This window comes from Camelina sativa, chromosome 4, assembly GCF_030686135.1.
Source record: "Camelina sativa cultivar CO46 ecotype springtype chromosome 4, ASM3068613v1".
Taxonomy (NCBI): domain Eukaryota; kingdom Viridiplantae; phylum Streptophyta; class Magnoliopsida; order Brassicales; family Brassicaceae; genus Camelina; species Camelina sativa.
Window position 1 is genome coordinate 28,399,612 of NC_141883.1, and position 25,622 is coordinate 28,425,233.

Sequence of the window (25,622 nt, forward strand, 5' to 3'; positions counted from 1 at the left end):
TATTAGCGTTTACGTTCATGGAATATATTCACGAGTATGGTTTGGTTGTTATCATTGTTAGTAAAAATTTATATTCAAGTTGCTAGCATGATCTTTACAACTTTGATATCTATATTCAAAACTATTTATTCTTAAAAATGTTTACAATTTCAAGTGTCAGTGACTAAAAGTCAAACTGAATGAACTACAAAAGAAATTTCGAGAAAAGAAAAATTCTCTACCTCTATTGGTCATTTCGTCGAGCAACTTTATGTTCATACAAAAAAAATCAACCAGGGTTAAGGGCCTGTCTCCTTAGAAATCAAGGAAACAGAGGTACGAGCCTATAGAACAGATCCTGTTCAAGTAAGGTTGCGACTAACGTTGCTCTCTCAACGTTATATATACAACTACTGTTTGTCCTAGATGAGCGATGTGGGATGTCTCTACTCTTGTAATGTGAATAACACGAAGCAGCCTTTCTAATACGGGATTCCGAAGTTCCTCCTTATGCCAATGTCTTGTAATGTGAATTGAGTTCCATTAACACGAAGCAGCCTTTCTAATACATTCTTATGTTCTTAAAATTACCAAAGTTCTCCTGCACATTCCAATTGCCCATTCTTGTCAACCAAAGTACCCATGTGCGTGTGATCTGTTCATAAAGACATGATTTCTATCCATATTATCAGTAAATCAAATAAAGAAAGCATGAACGAGTGAGGCCTTGAACAAATGCACACGAGGATTGGAAGAGGTTGCTTCCAGTTGTAACTTGTAAGTAACTCTCTATCAAACTTCTCTCCTTGAAGCTCGTTCATCTATGTTTTTCATCAAGGCTCTGCACATACGTGAGTAAGTGTGACTGGTGTTACTCGTGATTTACATTTTTTATATTCAGAAGGAAAAACAAATAGACTTGCCTTTTCTGTTTCTGCAGTCTGAAAAGTGAAAACAGAACCCATACATTAGGGTGTAGTTTCTTGTGGAAACTGGCTCGATGGTCTCATCTCCACTCATGCAACACCAGAGAAGAGTCAGAATACCAAGAGTTTGGATTCAAGATATGATTTGCCAAAAAGATAGCCTCAAAAAAAGATATTTCTAATCAACTGTAAGCCATGTGAACTTCTGATCCAACTGATTACACTCAATAGAATCAGGTCAGGTGAGTCAATGTACGCAACATTTAAGCATCGATGCCTTATATCTATTGCATGCGTTGTGTTTCCATCATTTTTCTCTGTTGCATATAAACCAGTTTTTAATCTTGATGTGTATTGTTTTCCTTACGCATTGCATCAGCTCTAACATGACCAAAATGTATTCTCACCTCCATTCTCATGACTGTGATCAGCCTTTTCTTAACTTACTTCTACAACCCGCTTTAGCTTCACCTCGGTGTGATCCTCATTCAGAACTCTAGGAACAAAAACACAAAAAGAAACATCTTCTCTTATGTTTTCGTTTCCCATGACCTCATCGTTCTCATCGTTCTCATCGTACATGTTGTATAACATCATCAATATTAACCGAAACTCCCGGAAACAAATCATATCAGAAGAAAACCAAACTGGGAATCAATAAGAAAACAGAACATGGAGCAGAACAGAGAAGCAAGCAAAACTGAGTAGTTAGAACGAGAGAGAAAGTGGGGAGAGTCTGAATACGGGGAGTCTTCCACGTGTGATAAGAATTCACACGTGTGTGGTTAGAACGAGAGAGAGAAACTCCTAAACTTTTACAAACTTTAAAAGTAAAAAAAAAAATCTTACAGAAGAACAATGAAAAAGAAAAAAAATGGTCTTCGTAGTCTTCATCTCCAGTTCAATCTTCATCTTCTGATGAAGAGAGTGAAGTTTGAATACCTTCAAGAAACTGCAAGCACAACAAAGAAAAAATCAAACCATTAAAGTAAACCGTTTCTGCATTTTTTATTACCAATACTTATAAAAAAAAAGTAATAAATATTTACCCTTTGGGTAGGCCTGATCAACCTCCTACGAGGTGGCAAGTCCTCATCTTCATCTGCATCTTCATTCTCATCTTCATCTTCATTCTCATCTTCATTTTCATTTTCATCTTCATTCTCATCTTCTCCTCCATCAACTTCTACCTCGGCAACACTCATCTCCTCGTCATCATCATGGAAATTCTGTTGCTCACCAAAAATACTCTTAAAGAAACCCCCAATTTCACTCGGATTAACCACCAAATCATCAATATTACTCGGAATAGCGAGTTTGTCAAAGCAGAGAGGACCATCATCCAAAGCCTCCAAACTCAAGGCCAAATCACGTTTGCTTTACACCCACCACCAATGTCCAAATTTTCAGCAACGTGATTTTCAACAATGTCCACATCAGGCGGAGGAACATGGGAACCATCAGCAACAGGCACGGACCTGATTACTCCTCCCTTCAGCAACATAAAGCTGAAGTTGAGATATTACCTGATCACAGCTCTCAAATTCTTTAGTGGCCAAAGACTTCACAAAAGTCTCAAACAGTTGTGAAATTTCACGACGAGGATCCATCTCAGTAGTACCTAGAGAGAGAGAGAACAAAAGCAGACCAAAAAGTTAAAAGTTATGTTCTCTTCTATGGCAACAAAATCAAAACTAGTCTAACGAAATCAGAAACAATTCCAAAACTCAGACCAAAAAGTTAAAAGTTATGTTCTCTTCAAATCTACGATGCCAAATCAAAATCAAAACTAGTCAAAACCAGAATCAATATCAAGAACTCAGGCGCGAGAGAGAGAGAGAGAGATTGAGAGATTGACATTAGACTAAAAAGTTATGTTCTCATCTAATCAAACGATGCCAACAAAAATCAAAACTAGTCTAACGAAACAAGAATCAAATTCCACAAAATTAGTACCTAAAAGAGAGAAACAAAAGCAGAGCAAAAAGTTATGTTCTTTTCTAATCTACGATGCCAAATCAAAATCGAAACAGCGAAAACTCCAGCGAGAGAGAGATTGAGAGATTGACTAAAAAGTTATGTTCTCTTTTCATCTACGATGCCAACAAAACAAAACTAGTCTAATCCAAAAACTCAGGCGAGCGAGAGAGAGAGAGAGAGAGATTGAGAGATTGAAAACAGAGATAGGGATTTCAACAAAATGGGCCCCAGCTGCAGTTACTTTTTTTTAATTAATTTAATTAATCTAATCACACCCAATTGAGTCAACCATAGCAGAGACTTCTGAATCGAGTCAATGGCCAGACACAATTCCTCACTTGCTTTTTTCAAGAAACCAAAAGCAGCAGACTGAAATTTACACGATCGCAATCTCCTCCACCACACAAAGTCTCCCTTGGAGATAGGATTTCCCAACTCGCCATAAGCCGCTGTCACTGCTACCCATCATTGTATGTTTACACAACAACATGTCCTCCTGTGAATGTAAGAGAATCCGTGAGTCTAATGACCCAAGTTCAATATGCTGTCCTCTGTTGCCCTGAAGATGTAACAACATTGTTAATCCATACATCTAATCGTGAAGACCACATAATAAACTACTCTACAGTTATATATAACCGGACAGAGGTACAAGAGATTCAACAGTGTCACTCTTAGTCAAAGATTCTTCTTTTGCACTTAAGACAGAGAGATATTCACTCTCTCAATAATGTAACAACAATATCAAACCAAAAAAAAAAAAAAAAAAGTCTTTTCAAATCCCTCAACAAACCAAACCAAACCAAACCAGAGGGCCACCAAATCTGACTATAATTTTCTGATAAAAGTTAAGAATCAAAAACAGTAACAACACACAAATGAATCTGGAAGTGGAAGGAAGAATAGTTCATGTAAACGTTAAGAAAAAAAAAAAAAAAACTCTACCTCGAAACTGAATGCTTGAGAGTATTAACAGGGCTCAAGATCTTTGTTGCTAGAAAATTTTCTCGAAACAGTTTTCCTATCTTTGAGGATCTCTTAGATTTGTATAAAACTCTAGCAAGGAAGATGAGAAGAGAGAGTTGATGAGGAGGCGGCTGCGCAAACCAACAAAAGCCAGCCAATATCCATTTTTTTTTCTTCTTCTTTTCTTTTACCTTTTCATTAATTAATAATACTAATATCAGTAACTAATAGGCCTGGCCCATTATTTCCATGGGCCGACGCTTTTAACATACCCCTCTCATAATTCAATTTGCTCACTTTTTAATTGAGATCACTCGGGATTAGCATTTGCCTTGTTTTATTCGGAGTCTTACCGCTTGTGTAAACGGTTCGTGGAAAACCATCAAGAATGTATCCAGATTCTTCACCCTTCTCTTTGCCAGCTTCGAGTCGTTTTGATAACAAACTAATGATGAATTCGTCAGGAACCAATTTCCCTTTGGTTAATAAGGCTCCTTTAGCTACACCAATGCAGCAGCAACAACAATTATAAATATGCTAATCACCTCACAAGAACACATTGTGTCTTATAACATATAATAAAACTCAATGATTCAACCCCTGTTCTCGTTCTACACAAGAGATATATATACAACCTCGAAAATTCGTTAAATCCTTCTAATACCAAGATAATTCTCATTTCACAGGAAACAAATCTGATCTTTGAACAACATGGTGATCACATATGTGGAGACTAGCAAAAAAATCATCAAGTGAGGTCTCAGTGAGACTGACAAATATGCCATATAGAGGAACAAACAACAAACAAGGCAAAAATGCTAATCCCGAGTGATTGTAGCAGATTTGGTATTTAGTGGAGTAAGTAAACTCTGAGGTCAAATGGTTCGACCCTCTAGCTTGTCACTTTTTCAAACAAATTGAATTTGCTTCAAGCACACTTAAGGTAAAGTAGACCCATGAGCTTCAATTGGATTTAAGAATTCTTTTTGGGATATATATGATATATTCCCAGTTTGATTTGTCCTAATTCTCATCAGCCTTTCCATTCTCACTGCTAAATCCATTATTGTCCACCTCCATTCCAACCACCTCCTTTGATGATTCACCGTCTTTGTCTGGGGCTTGGTTTAGCTGCTGCGTATTTTTCTCAGATTCATCACCATCTACAGCTTCTACTACTGAATCACTCTCCATGTCCTCATTACCATCTTCCATCTGTGGCATGTTGTTCTGGTATTGCTCATATACTCCTTGTGCCTATCCAATGCATGAAACTAATCAGTTTCCACACAAAATATAAGTAGTTGTTATCCAAGCAAGTAGTTTGTGTCGTTACCTGGTAGAACTGGTTCATCCTATCGTGAACTATGTGTGCCATCTCTTCAACATCATGAACAAAATAAGGTTTTTTAACTTCCTCCACCGTGCGATCTGTATAAGCTGTGTTCTCATTAAGATTGAGTCCTAGCCGATCGGGTCTTTGAAGAAGAAGCTGAAACGTTGGTTGCAGCTCATAACACTGTTCAAAGAGAGAACGGCGGCAGAACACATACAAACCGAGCCGAGCACGTGACATTGCAACTACCAACCTTCTTACATCACGTAGATGACCCACAAAGCGTGTCCGAACAAGAGACAGCAAAATAAAATCATTCTGCTGTCCTTGGAACTTATCCACTGTAGTCACCTGAGGAAACAAAACACAGAAAGTCAAAACACAGAAGTAAATCTCAGATACCTTTCTTAGGGAGGTGGGCATATATACCAGAAAACCAAATCCCAACCTAAATGTCTTCATTCTATAATACACAAAATTTAATATCATACTAATCAGTATTCTACAAGTCATCATACGATCTCTATCATATTAACATCTTATAAATACTTGAATAGGATATTTTACCTTGCTTGGCGGGCCAATGAAAGGATAGGGAGCACATCGACGGTTGATAACATCACGGATTAAGAGCTTCTGACCATTATATGTAGTCAATATTGATATCTTATTCGCAGGATATCCTAACAATCTCATGTATATATAGACACTGACGATATACTCAGCTTCTCCCTGATTTTGATAGAACCATGGAGATGGTGTTGATTCTCCCTTCCCCTCATAATCAGGCACATCTACCAATTGATATTCATATGAGAGTCCAGCATTTGCCCTATGGAAGATGGGTGCTTCCTTAACAATAGAAAGGTCTCCCAAATCTCTGTATCTCCAGTTGTAGAGTTTGGCTAAGCTTGGCCTTGCTCTTCCTTGAGCATTGAGCTCAATATAAGGAATACCAAGACGAACAAACCTCGTGAACAAACTCTGATCCATGTGACTATATTTCTGGAAAGCCATATTCTTCACTACGGGAGGTAGCTGGTGGTGATCACCAATCAATATACAGCGCTTGAGTCGTGCATGACCATCTTCTTGCCTCTGAAGCAACATTGGTATGAAAGTCTCGATTTCCAAAATCTGAGCACTTTCTTCCATCAATAAGTTATCATATTTGAACCCCAACTGAAGGAAGTCTCTCCTTTTTAATGCTGCATGAGTACACGTCATTGCTACAATTTTCGCTTGTTTGGTCATCAGGTAATTTGCTCTATCAGCAGTTGACTTGAGTAGTTCAAAGGCCCTACACTCTTCCAGCTCTTGGAACACAGTCTTGAGATGAGAGAAACAACCTTTAGCTGACCTCATGTCTTTCTCAAATGACACCCCACTAAAGACAGGTTTTGGGGTGTCTGAGAAGAAATCTTTGAACGGGAAGCGATCTCGAACAAAAGATTGATTGTTTTCATTTCCTGCACAAGCAGCGAGAAATATCTCCCAGCGCGAGTATACATGAAGCAACCAGAAATACCCCGCTGTTTCACAAGTATATCCTACATCTTCTGGAAGCTGAAGAGATCTTGCTAGTCTCTCAACCTCATTGAGCCGTTCCAGACGCCGAACAAGCATGGCATTGACACGCCCTTGTCTGCTAAAGTCAAGATCAGTGGCAAGCTCTTGTTCACCTTGACCTAAACGAAGTAGATACCGCGCTGGTACATCTCTCTGAAAAAAGAAATCCAAGTAGCATTAGTCTGTCAGAACTCCGTCAGACATGTAAACCATTAAATATTACTCCATATAATAACAAATGCAAAGAAGATGAAAGTGGTACCTCCATTATCTTCTCAAAAAGATCATTCAAAGCCTGATTTGAATGGGTAATTATTAAGGTCCTTTGAGAAGGACAGTTGTGATAAAGAACATTCAAGATTTGCACTGCTGTATCAGTCTTTCCGGTACCCGGTGGACCGACCACCATAGTTAACCCCGGCTGAATACCAGAGATAATTGCCCCAACCTGCACGAAAATAGTAGGCATAGACACGGTTTAATTACAAGTTGCATCCAAACCATAAATATTTGATAGATTTTCTCATTCAGAAGAAAGGGAAGCTCCTACCATAAAGGGGAAAAATGTTTTTGATAAGGTGAATTCTCTAAATAAAAATAGAATGGCATGGGAACAATATTATTCAACTCAAATCGATCAAAGAGACACAAAATAAACTAAATACTTCACGATTCAATGGAAAGAACAGGCCCAATTTTATATAGGTTATTAAGTGTCTTATATCAAACACAATAAGGCGACATTAAGATGATGAATAGTATTCTCATATGACTTGATTGTGCTGTAAGAGTATAAGGATTCTAAGATGATAAATTTCTCACCATTTAAAGAAAATAGCAAAAATAACTAAAAGTTGACAAGTTTAGTTACATAAAAAACCAAATCAGCATACGCTCTTAGGATGTAGAAAGAATTAGTACCTGTGTAGGTGTAAATTTAACAGAGTTCTGCTTCGGCTGGTCCTGAGGATAAGGCCCTGGGTCAGGTGGGGTATATGCCTCAACAATAAGTTTCTCCTTTGGGGAAGCATCCACCATATTCACATTGTCTGCTGGATTGACTTCAGATATCTTATTTCCAGAAATAGCAGAATTCCCTTTTAGTGTCTTAGGAAGGGTGATTCGAAACAGAGGCCTTGGATCCAGAGATTCAGCACCATCAGCATTGGTGAAAGACACCTAACATGCACAAATTATGAGAGACAGGAAAAAAAGAACAGTTCTAGAGAACACATAATATACCAACAATATAATCACTAACCTCATAATCTGGAAAACTTTCACTGAGATGATTTGCATCAAGGAAAGTATCTTTGAAGTCGACTGTTTCCAACAGGTTTGGCATATTAGGCCACTGTGCAGCAGAAGGGTTCCCATACCCAAGAAAAACATTATGCAACCACTCCGGCACAATACAATATTCATTCATGAGATCTCTGATAGATTCCAGAATAGCCTTGAAGTTGTTCTCCTTTGGTTTTCTCCTCATTAGCACATTAAACGTGCTATACACATCCTCAGCACCTTTTTCAGCAATGTCTGTAACATCTATGTGATACTGTGCAGCATCTAAAGCAACAGTCACAGTCCTCATTTCACCTTTAGGGGGCTTCCATTCGTCCCGTTTAACTCTTCCAGTAAAATCATTCATCAGATTACCCTCCTCATCGCGGATATCGATGATTTCACAACCACGAACATACTGAAGCCCTAATTTCTGTGGAACTGTAGCTTTCTCAGCTTCCTCTGCACCTAATGGCTCAAATGAAGGGCGTATACAAAGCAAAAACAATACATCATGCTCTTTAAGAGAATTCCATTCAGATCTTATCTGTGATCTGTAACTCTTAATACTGAAAGTAACTTCTGCAGTCACAGATGAAGGTTTCTCTTCTCCAATATTAGGCTGCTTCACCAGAGCGATTTTGAAATCATTAATCGGAACCGCCATTCGTGACCAACCACGAAATGCAGTGTCCCCCTCGTTGTTTACGTGTGCTAGAAGATGGGGCACAGCTTCCTGTATATCTTCACGAATCTCATAGGTGGATTCCAGACGGAAGAGATTAAAGTTTCTAAGGAGGTAATCATGGAGTGTTAGAAACTGAAGATTAAGCTTTGGAAGAGCTAGGCAACCTTCCCCAGAATAGTTAATGCTTGGAATAACACTTTCGTCCCACATGATTTGCTCATTTGGGTACAAAGGCAGAGCGTTTATGGCTTCTTTCTGAGACTGTTGCTTCTCAAAAGAGGAGACAACGACCTCAGTCAAAAAATCCTTACTATTCGCCCAAGGATCATGTCCGGAAACCAGTTTGAGCTGCACAAAAGTAAATAAAAGTGAGAACCGACGTAGGTGGCCGTAAGTGAAACTGTAAGGCAAACAGAAATATATTTTTTAAATACAGTTGCATATTTCCCTTCCAATCTCTACCGGCACAAATTCATCTCTTCACTAATTTCTCACACTACTCTGCGTAATATTATACTACAATGGGAATTTACACAAGCAGATATTCAACGTCTACATTTTGATTCAACCCATAGATCCTTTAGCATGTCACTCAGACTTTATATTGTATTGCCAACGGTATTCACTGAAGCTCACAACTATAAGACCCTTAGCAAGATTCCATAATGATATCCTCAATCCCCACGGAGGCGCTAAGATAAAAAAGATTCACTTGTGAACCTCCAAGAATAAGTTTTCCAGATATATACCTTTGAGCAGACAACATCCCTTAAATCTTCAAGAGAAAGCACTGACAATCTCCTCCGAAGATCAGAACTCTTGTGAACAGAACCAATGTTAGCCAAAGACAGATCCCGCAACTGAAACAAACAAGATAACAACAAATGTAAGAATTGGGGAAGAGTCCCTCCCAAAAATATTAGAGAATAAGGAAGAAAGTAGAACAATGACTTCAAATCCAACAGAAACAAAACAAATTTTCTAGAACACAGAACCAACTATTTATAATTAACCATAATTACCAGGACAATACCTTAGGTATTTTCTTGAAGGCAAGTAGCTGAAATGCCATAAAACGATCGTAATGAAATTGAAGTGCTTCATCATCAGTTAATTGTGTCCCATCATGGTCCTTTATCTCAAACTTTTCATAGAATTGTAGCAAGTCAACTAATTGGGCGAAAAGCTTCCCCTTCTCATGTTTGTATAGTGCACTCAGTCGGCATTTTGCAACAACAGCTATATCTGCCACAAGAGGTCTTAGGTATCTGTAAAAATCAAGAGGAAGATAGAAAAAATTACGGTCCAGTCAATGAATAGTAATGGAATGGACAGCAAATGACACAGCGTATCAAGACTAAGAACTAGATATTATCAGGACCAAAAAAAAAAACTTAAAATGCTGAATACATATTTTGACCTTTTATTATACAAATAACTTGCATCGAATGGAATATTTATACCTTCTTGTTGGTAGTTGGTTCAGCATGTCAATGAGAAATTCCATGAATCTCTCACAATACAAGACAGAAGAATCATCTACCAATTGAGATCCAGCGGTATCATCAACTTCATCCGCAAAAACCCCGTGATCAAGCACCTAGAAAGAACGATATGAATTTTGTATAATTATGCGAAAGATTATTTGAAGAACATAGAACACTATAGCCAATAAAAACAGGCCTACATACCTCAACGAATTCTTCTATTAGGCCTCGAACAAAATTTGCTTCAGGTGATGAGGATAGATCAAATTTCTCTCCCTTTGACTTTGCTTCAGCTGCCCATTTCTTTGATGATCTCTTCCACTTTTTTATTAAATCAGGCTGAAGGCAGAGCTCCATCTACAGTTGTGAGAATCAATGATGATATCAGAGCAACTACAAAATATTTCACCATCCTTAACAAAATCTATGTGAAGGTATCCCCTACCTGGAAACGTCCATAAGACAAACTGTGCCAAGATTGTAATCCTGCTACACTTAGAACAATCTCATTAACCACCGCGTCTTCCAAACTCTGTAACATCATCACACAGTTAAGAATATTGAAGAAAACAAAAACAGCACAAGGATATAGATTGTGCAAAACCATGAATTAAAAGGTTGTCAGCGTGGAATAAATATCTTGACAGACATTTTCACTGAGTAGCACACAGTTATATGGTCCGGGATGACCGCTTACTAGTTACTAGATCATGTATTATCTATTTGTGAGCCATGTGCAGCAGCATTCTAAAAGTACTTGCTACCAATATAACAAAATCTATGCAAGAAACAGAACGAACCTGGAAAGCATTAATCATGAAGACCAAATAATTTGTCTTCTCAGCAATAGTCAAATCTCTTCCCTGCAATGGTAATCAAAGGAGACAATATGAATATACGATTGGCCTAACATCTGGCGATTATCTCAAACGAAAACAACACTAGAATCATATCAACCAAAACAAAAAGGTAGACCACAAACCTCTTTAAGACGAAGAACCTTCTGAAGAAACTTCTTAAACAGATCGTCTCGATCATGAAAGCAAATCCAAGCTGCTACATTCTCCCGGAACTACAAAGCGTGAAGAAGCCATGTCAAACAATAACCATAAGCAACACAGTTAAATACGAAAGAGAGCAAGATTAGTTACCTTCTCGTTAATCATAAGAATCATAGACATAACATGCTCAAACGTAGCCGTCTCGGGATCAAAATTAGGCCATAGATAGTTCTCCAAGTACTGACTCACTTCCAGAATCATAACTCGCTGAAGTGGAACAGGTTTACGACCACTAATTACCTTAAGCTCCGTCGCATAAATCTCCTTCACAACCTCCGGATCGAACGGTTTCTCAGGCAGCTTGCCGCCAGTCTTAATCCAGCTCTCCACAGCAATCTTCGTCAACCTATCTTGCTGAATCTCAGATAAAGTGATGGAGCTCGGCAAATTAGATCCAGGCTTTGCCTCTAGTGGCTTCTCAGCGGGATGGTTAGGTAACTCCAGTGGATACTCAGCCACTCTGTGGCGCTTGAAGTCGTACGTTCCGGTTCCATAGACCTTCGTCATTACTCTCACGCGAAAGCTCGTTGCTCGAGAGAAGTGTGAGAATCAACGCGACATACAAAGAAGGAAGAAGGCTCAGAGAGTGGAGAAAAGAGTAAGTTGGGGATTTTTAGGGCTTAAGCCTCGCGGAGGTGAATATCATCGTCGTCGCAGATAAAGGCGGTGTTTATAACCCGACTCGAACCGACCCGACTGATGCTAGTTTGGTTTCAGCTGGACTTGGGCCGATATTGGGCTGGACTGAATGTAGCAATAATATTAGTAAGAAAAAATAATTAATAAATATACAGACTCCCAATCTCATCTTTACAACCTTATAATAATACCAAATAAACCAAACCAAACCAAACCAAATCCAAATTTTGTGCAATTAGATCAAATAAACTGATAATTCATTATTATTCATCTAATGTATTTTCATCAATATTAAAAACTAAGAGTATTTTGCAAACAAAACTTCAAATTTGTCCATATATTCTAAATTTGAAAATTGCAAATCAATGCTATCAACCCAATAGTAACTTAATCAATGTATAAGGAAAGGAATTAAAGATTGTGTTTATATAAAAAAAACTGAATTAAACCAAACCGATTTGAATCCAAAATTGGTCAACCCATACCTATTTTATGCAAATATATATACAAACTCCCACTTTCATCAAGATTAAAAACTAATAGCATTTTGCAAACAAAAATTCAAAACTATTGGTACATTCTAACTTTGAAAATTGTAAATCAAATGATATCAACTTAATAGTAAATTTATTAAGGTATAAGGAAATGAATTAATGATTGTGTGCATAAAAACTGAATATTGGACCAAACTAAGTCGATTTGAATCAAAATTGGTCTATTCATATATAATTTATGCAAATATCTATACAAACTCCCAATTTCATCAAGATTGAAAACTAAGACTATTTTGCAAACAAAAATTCAAAAGTGTTGGTACATTCTAACTTTAAAAATTGTAAATCAAAAGATATCAACTTAATAGCAAATTTATTAATGTATGAGGAAATGAATTAATGATTGTGTGCATAAAAACTGAATATTGGACCAAACTAAGTCGATTTGAATCAAAATTGGTCTATTCATATCTAATTTATGCAAATATCTATACAAATTCCCAATTTCAGCAAGATTAAAAACTAAGAGTATTTTGTAAACAAAAAAATCAAAATTGTTGATATATTATAACTTTGAAAATTACAAATCAATGTTATCAACAAAAATTCAAAATTGTTGGTACATTCAAAATTTATTAAGGTGTAAGGAAATGAATTAATGATTGTGTGCATAAAAAACTGACTATTAGACCAAACTAAGTCGATTTAAATCAAAATTTGTCAACTCATATCTAATTATGTAAATATCTATACAAACTCCCAATTTCATCAAGATTGCAAACAAAAAAAATCAAAATTGTCCATATATTATAACTCTAAAAATTACAAGTCAATGTTATCAACTCATTAAACCGTTTGAATCAAAAATTGGTTAATCCATATCTATTTTATGTAAATATCTATACAAATTCACACTTATCTTTAACATCTTATAATTGTTGGCATAAACATTGAACAAGCCAAACTTAACCGAATATGAACAAAATTGAGCTACTAAAAGTCTAAAACTGAATTTTTTATGAGTAAAAAATAATAATTTGTACCGAACAAACCAAACCAAATCCAGTTTTGTGCAATTAGATCAAATCAACTTAAATTATTACTTTTTTTTTTGGACAAAAAATTATTACAATATATATAATCAAGAGATTTTTGCAAATAAAAATTTGAAAATAGTCGGTACATTCTAACTAGTGATAAATGCAAACCAATGTTATCAACTCAAATAGTAAATTAATCAATCAATGTATAAGGATTTGTGTGCAAAGAAAAACTAAATTGAACCAAACAAAACCGATTTGAATTAACAATTGGTCGAGCTAAAAAATTGAATAGTAAAACAATTCTTATACCAGTATAAACCAACTTAACCGGGACAATGAACCGCGATTCAGTGACCAAATGATGAAATGGATGGGTGGTGATGGTTGCATCCACGACGGGTGTGTGATTAACCCTCTCGGCCACTCCCAGAAATGGCTAACCATCTCTTCTCTTCACCAATCCATGGCTTCTTTCAACCACTCTTGGCTCTCTTCTCCACTAGCCGATACTCCCTCTCTCTTATTGTCTCCATCTCCAAAACCAAAATCCTTGAAACTCTCTGTTTTCCGAACTCGGAGCAACTCGTCCTCGCCGGAACGCTCGTCGGAGGCTGAGCTCGACGTCGATCCTGTGAAGCTCGCCTTGAAGAAAGCAGAAGCTTATAAGAAATCGAAATCAGAGGTAGAAGAGCGAGATAAAAATGCCGGTGATGAGGAATTGCCACTCTCGGTTAAGGCTGCTATGCAAAAAGCCAATGATTATAAGAAAAGGAAAGAGCTTGGAACTGATGTTGTCGAGAAACCAAAACCCAGTTCAGTAAAAAGTAAAAACCATATCTTTTTTGTTCAAAAGTCTTGAGTTTGTAGTTCAATGCATTTTCCCAATATTCATATGGGTTGATTTTCTTGTAAAGGTTGAGTTTTTATTGATTTATAAGTCTTTGAATTGTAGCTGCATTAATGGAGAGTTGTTCTTTATGTTAGACATTGAAGTGCTTATTCATGGTGTCAATATCTTCAAAGTTAATATCTATTTGATTTACATATGTTAATATGTAATCAAAAAATGATCCGGGGAGCTTGATTCTTTTGGGTTTCAGGTAGTACAGAGAAAAGTCTTGTTAGATCATCAAATAAGGTTGTTGAAGATAATGATGTTAAGAAGAAAGAGGTGAAAGTCTCCAGCATTGATTTCATGGGGCTTGGCTTTGCTGATAAGAGAAGCACAAGAGGGCTTCCAGCGGGACTTGTTCCTGTTGTAGACTATCTTCCTGAAGGAGGAGACTTACCTGAGGTGGAGTTTATTGTTGGTGATAAAACGAGATTTGCGGAGAAAAAAAAGGATGTCAAGCAAGAAGGAGATGGAAACTCTGATGTGTATAAGCCCAAAGTTTCTACATGGGGAGTTTTCCCAAGACCTAGCAACATCTCCAAGACGGTATGTGATTGGCCCATCTAAATAGATGTCTTATCCAACTGAATTAGTTGTACCCAAGAACTCAAAGGGGAAAAAGTATCTTGTCCAATGTTGTTAGGATTATTAAAGGTAGGAGTAACAGAAAGGTTCCATGGATTTTCCTTCAGCAATAAGTACATTTTGGATTGTTGGCTATGGTTGCTTCGTATTCTGAAATGGGAAAAGATACAGATAGTTCTTTGAATTGTTTGAGTTATTCGTTTCTTGTTGATGGTATGCAAAATTTTATCAACTCTGCCAGATTTTTAGTCCTCGTTTTAAGCTAAATGACAAGGGAATGCATGTATATGTCCTACAACATTATGTTTTCCAAATTCCAAGTAGCATTTGCACCAGGTTTCTGAACAAGTTGATCCTCTAAAAGACTAAAAGACTAAAACTAATCCATTCATGTTCATGACTCATGAGCTTGGGGCTAATTTTAGCTATAAGATTTTGCATCCTAAGTCTGTTGGAATGTATACTTTCCTGAGGATAGAGATATATACTTTTGTTTTGTTTAAGTTTGGTGGTGGAAGGACTCTCCAACCGGGGGATTCAGTTGAAACCGCTGAAGAGAGAATTGCGAGAGAAGCACAGACAAAAAAAATGCTCACTGCCTACAAGAAATCAATCGGACTGAATATTGATCCTAAACTCAAACTTGAGTGTGAGAAGGTACTCCAAAGACATTTTTGTTATTCTTTGAGGACAGACCTGATGCTGAAGTTAATTTGGATGTAATATCGCAAAAATAAATCTCATTTACAGAGTAAATTTTCTCTCAATGAGAATGCTACAAGCTATATCTTATAAATTTTAAGTTGCTGTCTTTAGAATCTTATATATAGGATCATATAGAGCAAGTATATGGGTTCAACTGAAACTATGACTCCTGTTTTCTCAAGCAGATTCTCTTATTTTAATAGTTAGATTTACACGTTGCCACATTTTCTAGAAAGTTTTAAAAAAATTGATTTGAGTGGAGAAAAACTATAAAGAAATATATACTTTTATCTACAGCATCTATTTGTGCATCAAGATAGCTAGAAATTAGAATCGTTTTGCCACTTAATTTTTCCCTTATATATACTTTTATCTACAGCATCTATTTTTGCATCAAGATATACTTTTTCCCGTAATTTTGACACTTTCTTTAATTATAACAGGCAATAGAAAAGGGGAACTCGCTTATGGATTCGGGGAAACTCAAGGAAGCTTTGCCATGCTATGAAAAAGTCATGGAGAAAATAGTTTTTAAGGTAATTTCTCCAAATCTAGTTTTTTTTTTACTTCATGTCTATGTTTCTGCATTAATCTGCTCATACAACTATTCTTCTGCATATGCCTTACTTGTTCTGATTGCATGAGACTTCTTTACTATCTATCCGCAGCATGTATGTGGAGCAAAAAATCCAACTATCTTATATAACAACCAACCATACAATCGATAAGGTTTTTAAGAACGTAATTATTTTGCATTATTAGTTCCACGACCTTGTTATGTGATATTCTATCACATCTTATTCCATTGATCCACACCTAGTCCTAGATACCGAAAGAAGTAGTTATTCAAAACATGATGTTACTTGTAAGTTCTTATGTTCGCTGCAGTAGATGTGACCTTAACTAGGTACAAGTTTAGTTGTGCAGAGTGAGCTTCATGGACAAGCGGCGTTGCAGTGGTCTATCTGTCAGGATTCACTTCGAAAGTAAGTTTTTCTCTCTTTGTATTTCTCTTGATGTAACTACAGCTAGGGTGACAAGTATTTCTTCATGAATATTTTGACTTTTTAATAGCCTCATATAAATTTGTATTTGTAAATCATTGTCCCAAAACTCTCTCAAGCTCTAAAACTCCCCAAGGAAACCACAAAATACTTGAAGCTTCCCTGTTATACCCACCAAGTTGATGGTCATTTGCGACTGTTCTAAGATATCCTCAAAAGTAGGCTTGTTGACTACTGGTTAGTTTTTATGGGCTCATGTGCCTTAAACTGTTATTTTGGAGTGACTGACAGGGAAGATAAGGCAAGGGGCATGTATGAGAAGCTTCTATCCCACCCAAATCCGAGAGTGAGCAAGAAAGCGAGGCAGTTCATGTTCAGTTTCCAGGTAACTCAAAACACTCCCAAAAGTATTATACCTACTAAGCACAATGAGCAAGATGAGTTGTGTAATACAACTTGTGTTTTCTCTCTGACTGAGATCGGACAAGAGCCATTCAACTCTATTTGTTTTGCTTATTGTGTGCTTAACGATAAAAATAGTGTTGGCTTCTTGTAGTGTTTTCTATCATCTGGTTTTGGCGAACCGTTTCTCTTAAAAATGTGAGGGTTTTTCATAACACACTTGTAGGCAATGGAGATGCTGAAGGTTAAGGGGTCGAGCTACATGGAGGGAAACACTGGTTATCAGAACTACTTTGAAGCCTTCGTCAAAGATACTGTGAATTACAAATCGCAGGACGATAATGAAAGAGAGGCAATGGGGATAGATGAGACTCTCCTATATGTGATTCTGCTTGCGTCTCCGATTCTAATGGTCTTTATTGTGGCTGCACAGAGAGGGAATATGCACTGAAACGCACAAATTCTTGTCAACTTCTTACATGTAAGTGTTGTAAATACAATATAGGTAATGTTATGCAACGCAGCTGAGTTAGTCATTGTTTGTGTTACAGTTAAGGATCATGCACACAAAGCTTTTCTTATTAATTGAAATAACATAACAGAAGATGAATCAAACTCCTAAAGAATATATAAACAAAAAGCTAGTTGATTTCTTTTACCTTTGGATGAGTTTGATACTTCATCTCTATAAATACAAAAACATATAACAACACCAACTAGGAAAAGAAGTATCATTGAATAAAGAAATTGAAACCCACCTTTAAAACTAGGAATTCCCAAGTTGACTCAGAAGTCTTAATTCACACTTTTCACATTTCATGCAAAACCCTGATGAGTGTCATAAGATTTGATCATCCATGGTCACACCACATGTCACAAATCCTGACTACTTCTTGGTCTGACCCTGACCAGCTGCCGAGCCACCTTTACCATCTCCGGCAGCACCTCCAGCTCCACCCGCACCACCAGCATTAACCGTTGTAACTTTAAACCTTTCATCTCTTAGATCTGATGGACCCAAATTAACCCCTTTAGAGGTGAAACGTGGCGAACGAGCACTGAGACTCCTCTGCATAGTCATTGACTTTGTAGGAGGAGGACGAGAATCTTGTTTGATTTGGGACACAGCGTCACCAATTTTGTTAAAAAAACCAACAAACTCGTCTTTAGCTCCACCTGGAAACATGTTTTTCAGCAGCTGAAGTTGTCCCACGTAAAGCTCTCTCATATACTCTAATACCATCAAGACTTTCATGTCCATCTTTGATCTCTCATCATCATCACCATCACCATCACCATCACCATCATAATCAACATCATCAGTTTGTTTTTCATAAACTCTCTGGTAGCTATCTCCCATGTCGCTGTATTGTCTCTTCATACTCCCACTTCTTAGCCTTGTGGATTCATGGTCATCGAACAATCCGAAGAAGAGACTGTTCTTGCAGTCGTTGTCTTGGGATTGGTAATTCAGAGAGCTGATGCTAAGATGTTTCTTCCCCATAGGCATATTATTCACAATCACTACAGAAATAAAGAAGTTGGCCAAATCTTTTGAGCAGCTAGCGTATTCTTAGTGTTTTGTCTTGTTTAAAAGTATGTTTCAAGATCTGATGAAGAAGAAAGCAAAAAGAGGTTTATATTTAAAAAGAAATAAAGATTTGGAAGCAAGAAATTAAGATGAGATCTTTTACTTGTTCCCGACTTGTCAACACGACGTTGCCACGACTTCTTCAACGAAGAGACTAGATGGGTCCGACGCATTTGATTTTTATTTAGCTTCCGGCCAATCATGAGGCGACAGTGTATGTAATCGTCAGCAATTCTTGAGTAGTTTCTTGGGAGAAGATGCAACTTCGGAGATAAGTGCATATCTTACACATATGTCAAAACGTGTAGAAGAAGCAATGTATATATCATTAGTAGTAAAATCAAAAAAGCGTCGACTTATCTGCTTCATGATTGCTAAAGTTCTGTGCTGATCAGCGCCTAATCATGATGGGGATTAATTGACGGATAACACTAAATTAGTAAATTGTATTTATCTTTTCCTTTACCTTAGCCGCAAGAAATCAGAGTAAACAAAGATAAATATAAAGTAAAAGAATTGTTGTGTGATTTTGAACGATGACGACGACGATGGTCTCCAATCTTCCAAGAGATTTGATAGAGGAGATTATTTTTAGGCTTCCCTTGAAATCCATGAAAGCAGTGTGCGTTTAACTTGCAAAAGTTGGGACTATTTATCCAAAAGTGAGAGCTTTAGGAAGCACATTTGTGGCTTTGAGTCTATGCATGATGATGCCTCACAATCTCTATCTAATGAGCTTGGATATTAATTTTTGTTAAGTAATATTAAGTATTAACATCTAAAGACTGACTAGATTCTGAGCCCACGCTAGGCCCAACTTTATTTAGGGTTATTATATGTATCTGCAATCTATGTGTCGTGTATACCTTTTTTTTTCCTTGACCTTAGCCGCAAGAAATCAGAGGTAACAAAGATAACACCCCATGTGAAACGATGACGACGACGACGACGACAATGATCTCCGATCTTCCAAGGGATTTGATGGAGGATATTATTAATAGGCTTTCCATGAAATCTCTGAAAGCTGTGAGATTAACATGCAAAAGTTGGAACAATCTATCCCAAAGTGAGAGCTTTAAGAAATGCACATTGGTAAATCAACAAGAAAAGGGGAGTCAATGATGATCGTGGTGCAGCCTCACAACATTTATTTAATGAGCGGCGTGGTTGACGTTGATCCATGCATAGAGCTCAAAGGTAAACTTAGTTTCCTTAACAATCAAGTCAGTATATCCCGAATTGACCACTATGAGGGTTTATTGTTATGCTTCTTCTTGAAAGACGTTACAAGGATTGTGGTTTGGAATCCGTATTGGGGCCAAACAAGGTGGATCAAACTCAGATATACTCACCTTCCACAAGGATATTTCAATTATACTCTCGGATACGAGGATAAGGAATCTTGTCGTAGCCTTAAGTTGTTGAGGTTTATAGATTATTTTTACAGACCGGCGCCCGAAGAGAGCAATTTTTTTGGTATGAAATATACGATTTTGATTCTGGTTTATGGACAACTCTTGACGTCGCTCCACACTGGGGAATATATTGTTCAAGCAGTAGCGTTTCTCTTAAGAGAAACAGTTACTGGTGTGCTACAGAAAGGAGCTCAGAAGGTTGCAAGGATCGCATAATCTGTTTTGATTTTACAAAAGAGAGATTTGGGCCACTTTTGCCTCTGCCATCATGCGTTAGGGATCGTCAATATGCATATGTACATTTATCTTGTGTTAAAGAAGAGAAGATTGCAGCTTTATTTCAGGACCACGATTATTATGATTATGAGATATGGATTACAACTAAGATTGATGCCGAAACGGTGTCGTGGAGCAAGTTCTTGAGAATTGATACGGAGCTTAGTATAGATTTTCCAGACTGTTTCTTAGTTGACGAGGTGAAGAAGGTCCTCATGTTTGTTGGTACTAGAGACTATGGCTATGGCCCGGAATGTGACGAATGTCCCGAAACATTTATTATGATCATTGGAGAGGCTGGATACTTAAAAAAATTTGGATGTCGGAGTACCTCCAATCAAAAACCGTTGGCAAATTAGTGTGTGCTCTTATGTTCCAAGTTTGGTCCAGGTCAAGAAACTTGCACGAGGCAAAAGGATAAAACAAAGTAGTTTAGAAAAGCGTCTATTTGATCAAAACATGTTGAGACTTGCTGCAGTTGAAAAACTAATAATGAAGAAGCCATATAGATAGGAAGAGACGCAGAAGGAGAAAACGGGATGATTAGAAGCAAAAACGAGATTGGTTGCTAAGTTACAGGTAATTTTTGTTGTGTTCTTGTATCTTATATATATATTCTTTATTGGAAGTGAGACGTATGGTGATTACACTTTGTGATCTGTAGGAGCAGACACTAAAAGGGTCGAGCCATATGGGACTTCTTTGCATTGTGATGACTATCTTACGTGATAAAGAACCATATGATGTTGTTGGTGGTGTTGAGTTTCTTTTTACTTTCTGTTGTGTTTTGGTATACAATAATGTGTTTTTTTTTTTGGGTTGTGAAGGATTGAACTTGTGTGTGACAAAACAGAAGTTGTGTTTTGTTACCAGTAATTTTCATGTATGTGATTGTGTAGGCATGACTTAGGCATAAAAAGTTTCATCTATTCATCGTTTTTTCACAATGGAGACCAATTGAAATACTGACACGCTATCTGAGGCTTCATACACAAGTGGATGGTCTGTTTTAACTGCAAATTAAATGTAATCATTTGAATATACATGTGACTGCAAGTCAGCAACTATATATATTCAGGAGGCTGTATTTTCCAAATGGTTTTCTTATTGGTGCCTCCCTTTAGTCTTCTTGATTGTGGTTTTTATATGTTTATATGACAAGTGAAGAGAGGGAAGAAGAAGAAAGAGTAGGAGAGAAGTACCACGAAGGAAGATGGACGGCTCAGTATAATCATAAGATTATTATGATTAATAGAAGTGAGAGAGAAGAAGAAGTTTGATCATTATAATGAAAGGTTTTTAGGTTACTGAACTTTAGAAATGAGAAAACAGAGGACAAAAGCTGTTTAACTTAACCGACTCAAACACACCTTTTAACAAGAGTAAACCACATTCTAAAAACCTTCTAACTTAATTCGTCTTCTTCAAAATATTTGAAGTTTGTCACGTTATAGCGATACTATCTACAAAAATCGAAGTCTCAAGCTTTAGGGTCAAAGAGACTTGACAGATTCAATGAGACGTTTGGAACAGGGGAAATCCAGAGGGATGCGAATTTGATACTTTCATGACTTCAAGACATCATACTGTATTTTGCATTTTTTGAAACTCTGTTGGACCTATAATGATTATTACCCTCAAGGGATGGCAAGAGCAGCCGAGCATAACATTGAGAGGGGTTGTGTTTTGGAAATACTTGGAGATGCTCTTGGAACCATATGCATATCTCTCATGAAATTCATAATCCAACCAACGGATGGCGATTCATTTTTGTTTTAACAAAAAAAAAAAGAAATTGTTACTTTCATTTTAAAATAATATACTTACATTAGAAACCTAGTCTAATAAATATTTATATAAGCAATGAATCTATTATACTAATAAACTCTAGCTTCCTTATTCTAGAAATTATAAACAAAAAGGAAGTAACGAACATAATGCGCATGATTATTTCGTGCAACACGAATGAGCAATAATTAATCAACCATGCTCAACACGAAGAAGCAAATATTTTGAATGTTTCTCTCGGCGAAAATTCTAATTTTTCTAACTGGTACTACAAAATTAAATTAAATAATTCATTAATAACCAGAAACATCTAATATTCCATCTTCCAAATCGATGTTCCAATATCTTTTTGTCATTTCCTATTTGGCCGGGTCATTTCCGGGCAAGCGGATCATTTATGATTAAAAGTATTTCTTCCCAATCTGGTTCATTAACAAATTGAATCGTGATCACAATTCGTGATCATGACGAAACCACATCTACATGCATGATGCATTACGTTAATCACAACCTCGTTTGGGATACATTTTTATTTAATTTATGTTTGGGATTCTTTTTTATATAATCAAAAAGGTTTTATAAAATCACAAAATTTGCGTGGAGATAATTAGTCATTTAGTATTATGTTGACATAGCAATCTAACCTCGTTTGGTGATTACATTCCCCTATGAACAAGAGCTAATTCTTGAATTTACAATAAATAATTTCCGAATCAAAAGAAATAACAAACTTCAAAAGCAAAAGCACTACATCAAAAACTTGTTGTTTTGTAATATTGGTCAATATTATATTATTCTTGACACACCTTTGTGGACTAAACCAACACTTGTGATTTCTTAGTTTGTGGGGTAGAGAGGAGCCTAAAAAAGACGATTTGAGAGAGAAAGACAAAAAACACAATGCGCATTATTTCGTGTAACACGAAGAAGCAATAATTAATCATCCCTTAAAAAATGGCCACAATTATAAAGACAAGTAGACCCACCACACCATTCCAAAACCAATCTCTTCTTTATCAGTGCTTGTTCAAATCACAAAGTATTTTCAAAAATCTTTCATTTGTTTTAAGTTTGAACCTAACTCATGTAAAGTTGCAAAAGGCACTGAGACAAAACCGCACACGTATCTTTTACCCTACCACCATTGATATTCTCCCCATTTTTCTTCTTCTCTAAACAAAACAATAGCTTTGTCTTCAGGCAAAGCAAGAACCTTGGGATTGGGAAAGATGGTTCAGAGGAAGACTTGTCTAGTACTCGAGTCTTCTTTCAATTCCCAACCAGCTGAAACTCGATTCGGGCAAGAACATCTCAAAAACCTTGGACCGGAGATGATGATGATGAAGAGAACAAAGCCTAGGAGGAAGCTTAAAGACAATACTACCGTTTCTTCTCAATCAGGTAAGTCACAAGCAACACCAAAGCATGATCTTGTTGTTAAAGTGACAGGTGGTTCACCTAATTACATGAAAGGCACCAGTAGCTCCGAGGCAAGAAAGGAGAACAAGAAAAGACTTAATCTATCTAGGAATCAGAAGAACCAAACCGGTTCAAAACATGATTCTCGTTATGGAGTTAACAAGGATAGATGTAATAACAAGCCGAGTTCTAGGATCGGTAGGGGTTTGACAAAGGCTCCTAGTTTCAAGAGATGCTCACAGAGAGCTACTTGTTCTTCGACTCTAAAAGATTCCAAGTTTCCAGAGTATCTGATGCTTAATCATGGCGAGACATATGATCAAGTTAATGGAACCTCTGTTTTGAAAGTTTGCCCTTACACGTATTGTTCGCTCAACGGCCATCTTCACTCCGTGCAGTATCCTCCTCTGAAAAGCTTTATATCCTCGAGGAGACAGAGTTTGAAGTCCCAGAAGAGTGTGAATATGGAAGCTTCTAAGGAAGAGTTTGTGAAGATAAGTATAGAGGGGAAGAAAGAGTTTGATCATGGAAATGGAGGTGCTTTTGAGGTTGATATATATACCCAAATCTCGGAAACTGTTTCTGAAGGAGCACCCCGTTCTGAAACTGATTCTGATGATTACTCTGATAGTGCTGAGATGGTAATGTCTTCAGAAGGTGATCATGACATCGAGTTAAAAGAATCTGGTTTGAAGGAGACTTTGGTAGATGAGGTTCAAGAGAAAGCAAACAGAGATGGAGATGCTTATCTTTCAAAAGAATCTGATTTGGAGGAGACTTTGGTAGAGGACTCTATGAGTGAGATTCAAGATATAGGAAACAGAGATGCTGATAAATCTTGTTGCTTTGATTCTGAAGTTATCAGTATAATCAAGAAATCAGAAGCAGATAATGCAATTAAGGAGACTTTGGTAGATGAATCTGTGAAAGATATCGAAGAGACAGCAAACATAGATGGGGATGCTAATCAATCTGCTTGCTTTGATTCTGAAGTTACCGATATGACCAAGAACTCAGAAGCAGATAACGCAATGGAGGAGACTTTGGTAGATGACTCTGTGAAAGAGATCCAAGATAAAGAAAACAAAGATGAAGATGTTGATCAATCTAGTTGCTTTATTTCAGAAGTTATCGATATGACAAAGAACTCAACAGCAGGTAATGCTATTGATGATAAAGATGATGCTGGTGAAGAGACATTAAAGGATGAAGCTGAAGATTGCAAAGAGGAGTCTCAAGACCAGAGTCACCAGACTGAAGTTATATTGATGACAGAAGAAAACACAAAGGTTCCATTTAACCGTACACGAAAACCCTGCAACCAAGAAGAGACAGACTCTACAATTTCATGGACTATCATCAAATGCAAGAAACCTGTTGCAGAGACAGAGGATTTAAGAGCATTCAACCCAAGAGAACTTAATTACCTTCCAATTGTAGTGGAGGAGGATGCTGAAAAGGTGGACCTCAAGCATCAAGACATAGATGAGAGGAGAAACTCAGAGGATTGGATGCTCGATTATGCTCTGCAGCGTGCTGTTAGTAAACTTGCCCCAGCAAGGAAGAAAAAAGTTGCATTACTCGTCGAGGCATTTGAAACTGTGCAACCTATTATACCACATGGAAGACACCTTCAAGCCTGCAATTAAGAAAGGTTAAAATAACAACATTTCTTATAACTCAGCTAGTAAACCAAATATATAGCAAGTTGTATTTATGAACACTTTTTTTGCTGCAGGTCCAGGGATGATACAAGAAAGGCAACTTAAGGAAGATGAATGACTTTTAGTTATTTATTTACCTTCAAAAATCAAACCCAAGTGTAAACTTTGATGGTTTATTTCCTAGCTCTGTGTGTGGTAGTTATGCTCCTCAATCTATGAGGACTAGTGTGCTTGCTTGAGGACTAAGTTCTGGGACAATCATATGAGTTTGTCTAGTTCTTCTATATAACTATTTAGAATTGTGAAACAATCACATGCCGTTTGTCACCAGTTGGTATGAATGTTTGAGTGTTGTTTTCATCATCTAATCGAGGATTTCAATTGTATGGGTTACCTAAAAGAGGGGCATGCAACAGTATAGGAAACCAA

The 25,622-nt window shown here is 37.0% G+C and overlaps 4 protein-coding genes, 1 long non-coding RNA gene and 2 pseudogenes across 11 annotated transcripts; 3 read left to right on the top strand and 4 right to left on the bottom strand.

The window, feature by feature from the left end:
- Positions 1–220: 220 nt before the first annotated feature.
- On the bottom strand, positions 221–355 carry LOC147946282 (small nucleolar RNA U3; annotated as a pseudogene).
- A 1,181-nt stretch (positions 356–1,536) lies between these two features.
- LOC104782325 (uncharacterized) lies at positions 1,537–4,048 on the bottom strand. Of its 3 annotated transcripts, none has more exons than XR_015597236.1 (4): positions 3,831–4,048; positions 3,224–3,444; positions 1,955–2,526; positions 1,537–1,857 (listed from the first exon to the last, which is right to left on the bottom strand). It is a non-coding gene; the product is annotated as an uncharacterized LOC104782325 (long non-coding RNA). The 3 variants fall into 3 exon arrangements; XR_015597237.1 differs by having other exon boundaries at positions 3,228–3,444; positions 3,831–4,040; XR_015597238.1 differs by having other exon boundaries at positions 3,266–3,444; positions 3,831–4,036.
- Positions 4,049–4,476: 428 nt separating this feature from the next.
- Positions 4,477–11,960, bottom strand: LOC104782328 (uncharacterized). The gene is made up of 14 exons (XM_087510969.1): positions 11,367–11,960; positions 11,198–11,287; positions 11,016–11,078; positions 10,661–10,747; positions 10,420–10,572; positions 10,192–10,328; positions 9,762–9,996; positions 9,478–9,588; positions 8,018–9,076; positions 7,678–7,935; positions 7,019–7,204; positions 5,755–6,909; positions 5,188–5,538; positions 4,477–5,108 (listed from the first exon to the last, which is right to left on the bottom strand). Exons 1-14 carry the CDS (start codon positions 11,781–11,783, stop codon positions 4,875–4,877), a joined length of 4,536 nt encoding a protein of 1,511 aa, XP_087367095.1. The 5' UTR covers positions 11,784–11,960; the 3' UTR covers positions 4,477–4,874.
- A 1,842-nt stretch (positions 11,961–13,802) lies between these two features.
- Positions 13,803–17,655, top strand: LOC104784262 (uncharacterized). 4 transcript variants are annotated; one of them, XM_087511725.1, is made up of 8 exons: positions 13,808–14,276; positions 14,553–14,890; positions 15,434–15,586; positions 16,078–16,170; positions 16,562–16,620; positions 16,930–17,023; positions 17,267–17,521; positions 17,592–17,655. In XM_087511725.1, exons 1-7 carry the CDS (start codon positions 13,811–13,813, stop codon positions 17,489–17,491), a joined length of 1,428 nt encoding a protein of 475 aa, XP_087367851.1. In that variant the 5' UTR covers positions 13,808–13,810; the 3' UTR covers positions 17,492–17,521; positions 17,592–17,655. The 4 variants fall into 4 exon arrangements, with proteins under 4 accessions (XP_019099873.2, XP_087367851.1, XP_087367853.1 ...); XM_087511726.1 differs by having other exon boundaries at positions 13,897–14,264; XM_019244328.2 differs by having other exon boundaries at positions 13,803–14,276; positions 17,267–17,655.
- LOC104782329 (uncharacterized) lies at positions 17,599–18,679 on the bottom strand. Its single transcript, XM_010507233.3, has one exon. It carries the CDS (start codon positions 18,548–18,550, stop codon positions 17,927–17,929), a length of 624 nt encoding a protein of 207 aa, XP_010505535.2. The 5' UTR covers positions 18,551–18,679; the 3' UTR covers positions 17,599–17,926.
- Positions 18,680–19,548: 869 nt separating this feature from the next.
- Positions 19,549–21,115, top strand: LOC109132550 (putative F-box protein At5g41510 pseudogene; annotated as a pseudogene). Its single transcript, XR_015597593.1, has 2 exons — positions 19,549–20,901; positions 20,987–21,115. The product of XR_015597593.1 is annotated as a putative F-box protein At5g41510 pseudogene (transcript).
- Positions 21,116–23,050: 1,935 nt separating this feature from the next.
- Positions 23,051–25,561, top strand: LOC104782330 (uncharacterized). The gene is made up of 2 exons (XM_087511728.1): positions 23,051–25,183; positions 25,268–25,561. Exon 1 carries the CDS (start codon positions 23,340–23,342, stop codon positions 25,176–25,178), a length of 1,839 nt encoding a protein of 612 aa, XP_087367854.1. The 5' UTR covers positions 23,051–23,339; the 3' UTR covers positions 25,179–25,183; positions 25,268–25,561.
- Positions 25,562–25,622: the final 61 nt, after the last annotated feature.

What these genes read in the sequence shown, in the direction of transcription:
- LOC104782328 (XM_087510969.1), bottom strand. Translation starts at nt 11,783, where the DNA reads ATGACGAAGGTCTATGGAACCGGAACGTACGACTTCAAGCGCCACAGA. An exon ending in AACCAACTACCAACAAGAAG is followed by an intron (nt 9,997 to 10,191) that starts GTATAAATATTC and finishes TGATTTTTACAG; the next exon opens with ATACCTAAGACCTCTTGTGG. An exon ending in TTTTTGAGAAGATAATGGAG is followed by an intron (nt 6,910 to 7,018) that starts GTACCACTTTCA and finishes TTCTTTTTTCAG; the next exon opens with AGAGATGTACCAGCGCGGTA.
- LOC104782330 (XM_087511728.1), top strand. Translation starts at nt 23,340, where the DNA reads ATGGTTCAGAGGAAGACTTGTCTAGTACTCGAGTCTTCTTTCAATTCC.
- LOC104782329 (XM_010507233.3), bottom strand. Translation starts at nt 18,550, where the DNA reads ATGCCTATGGGGAAGAAACATCTTAGCATCAGCTCTCTGAATTACCAA.
- LOC104784262 (XM_019244328.2), top strand. Translation starts at nt 13,811, where the DNA reads ATGATGAAATGGATGGGTGGTGATGGTTGCATCCACGACGGGTGTGTG. An exon ending in AAAACCCAGTTCAGTAAAAA is followed by an intron (nt 14,277 to 14,552) that starts GTAAAAACCATA and finishes TTTGGGTTTCAG; the next exon opens with GTAGTACAGAGAAAAGTCTT. An exon ending in TGTCAGGATTCACTTCGAAA is followed by an intron (nt 16,621 to 16,929) that starts GTAAGTTTTTCT and finishes AGTGACTGACAG; the next exon opens with GGAAGATAAGGCAAGGGGCA.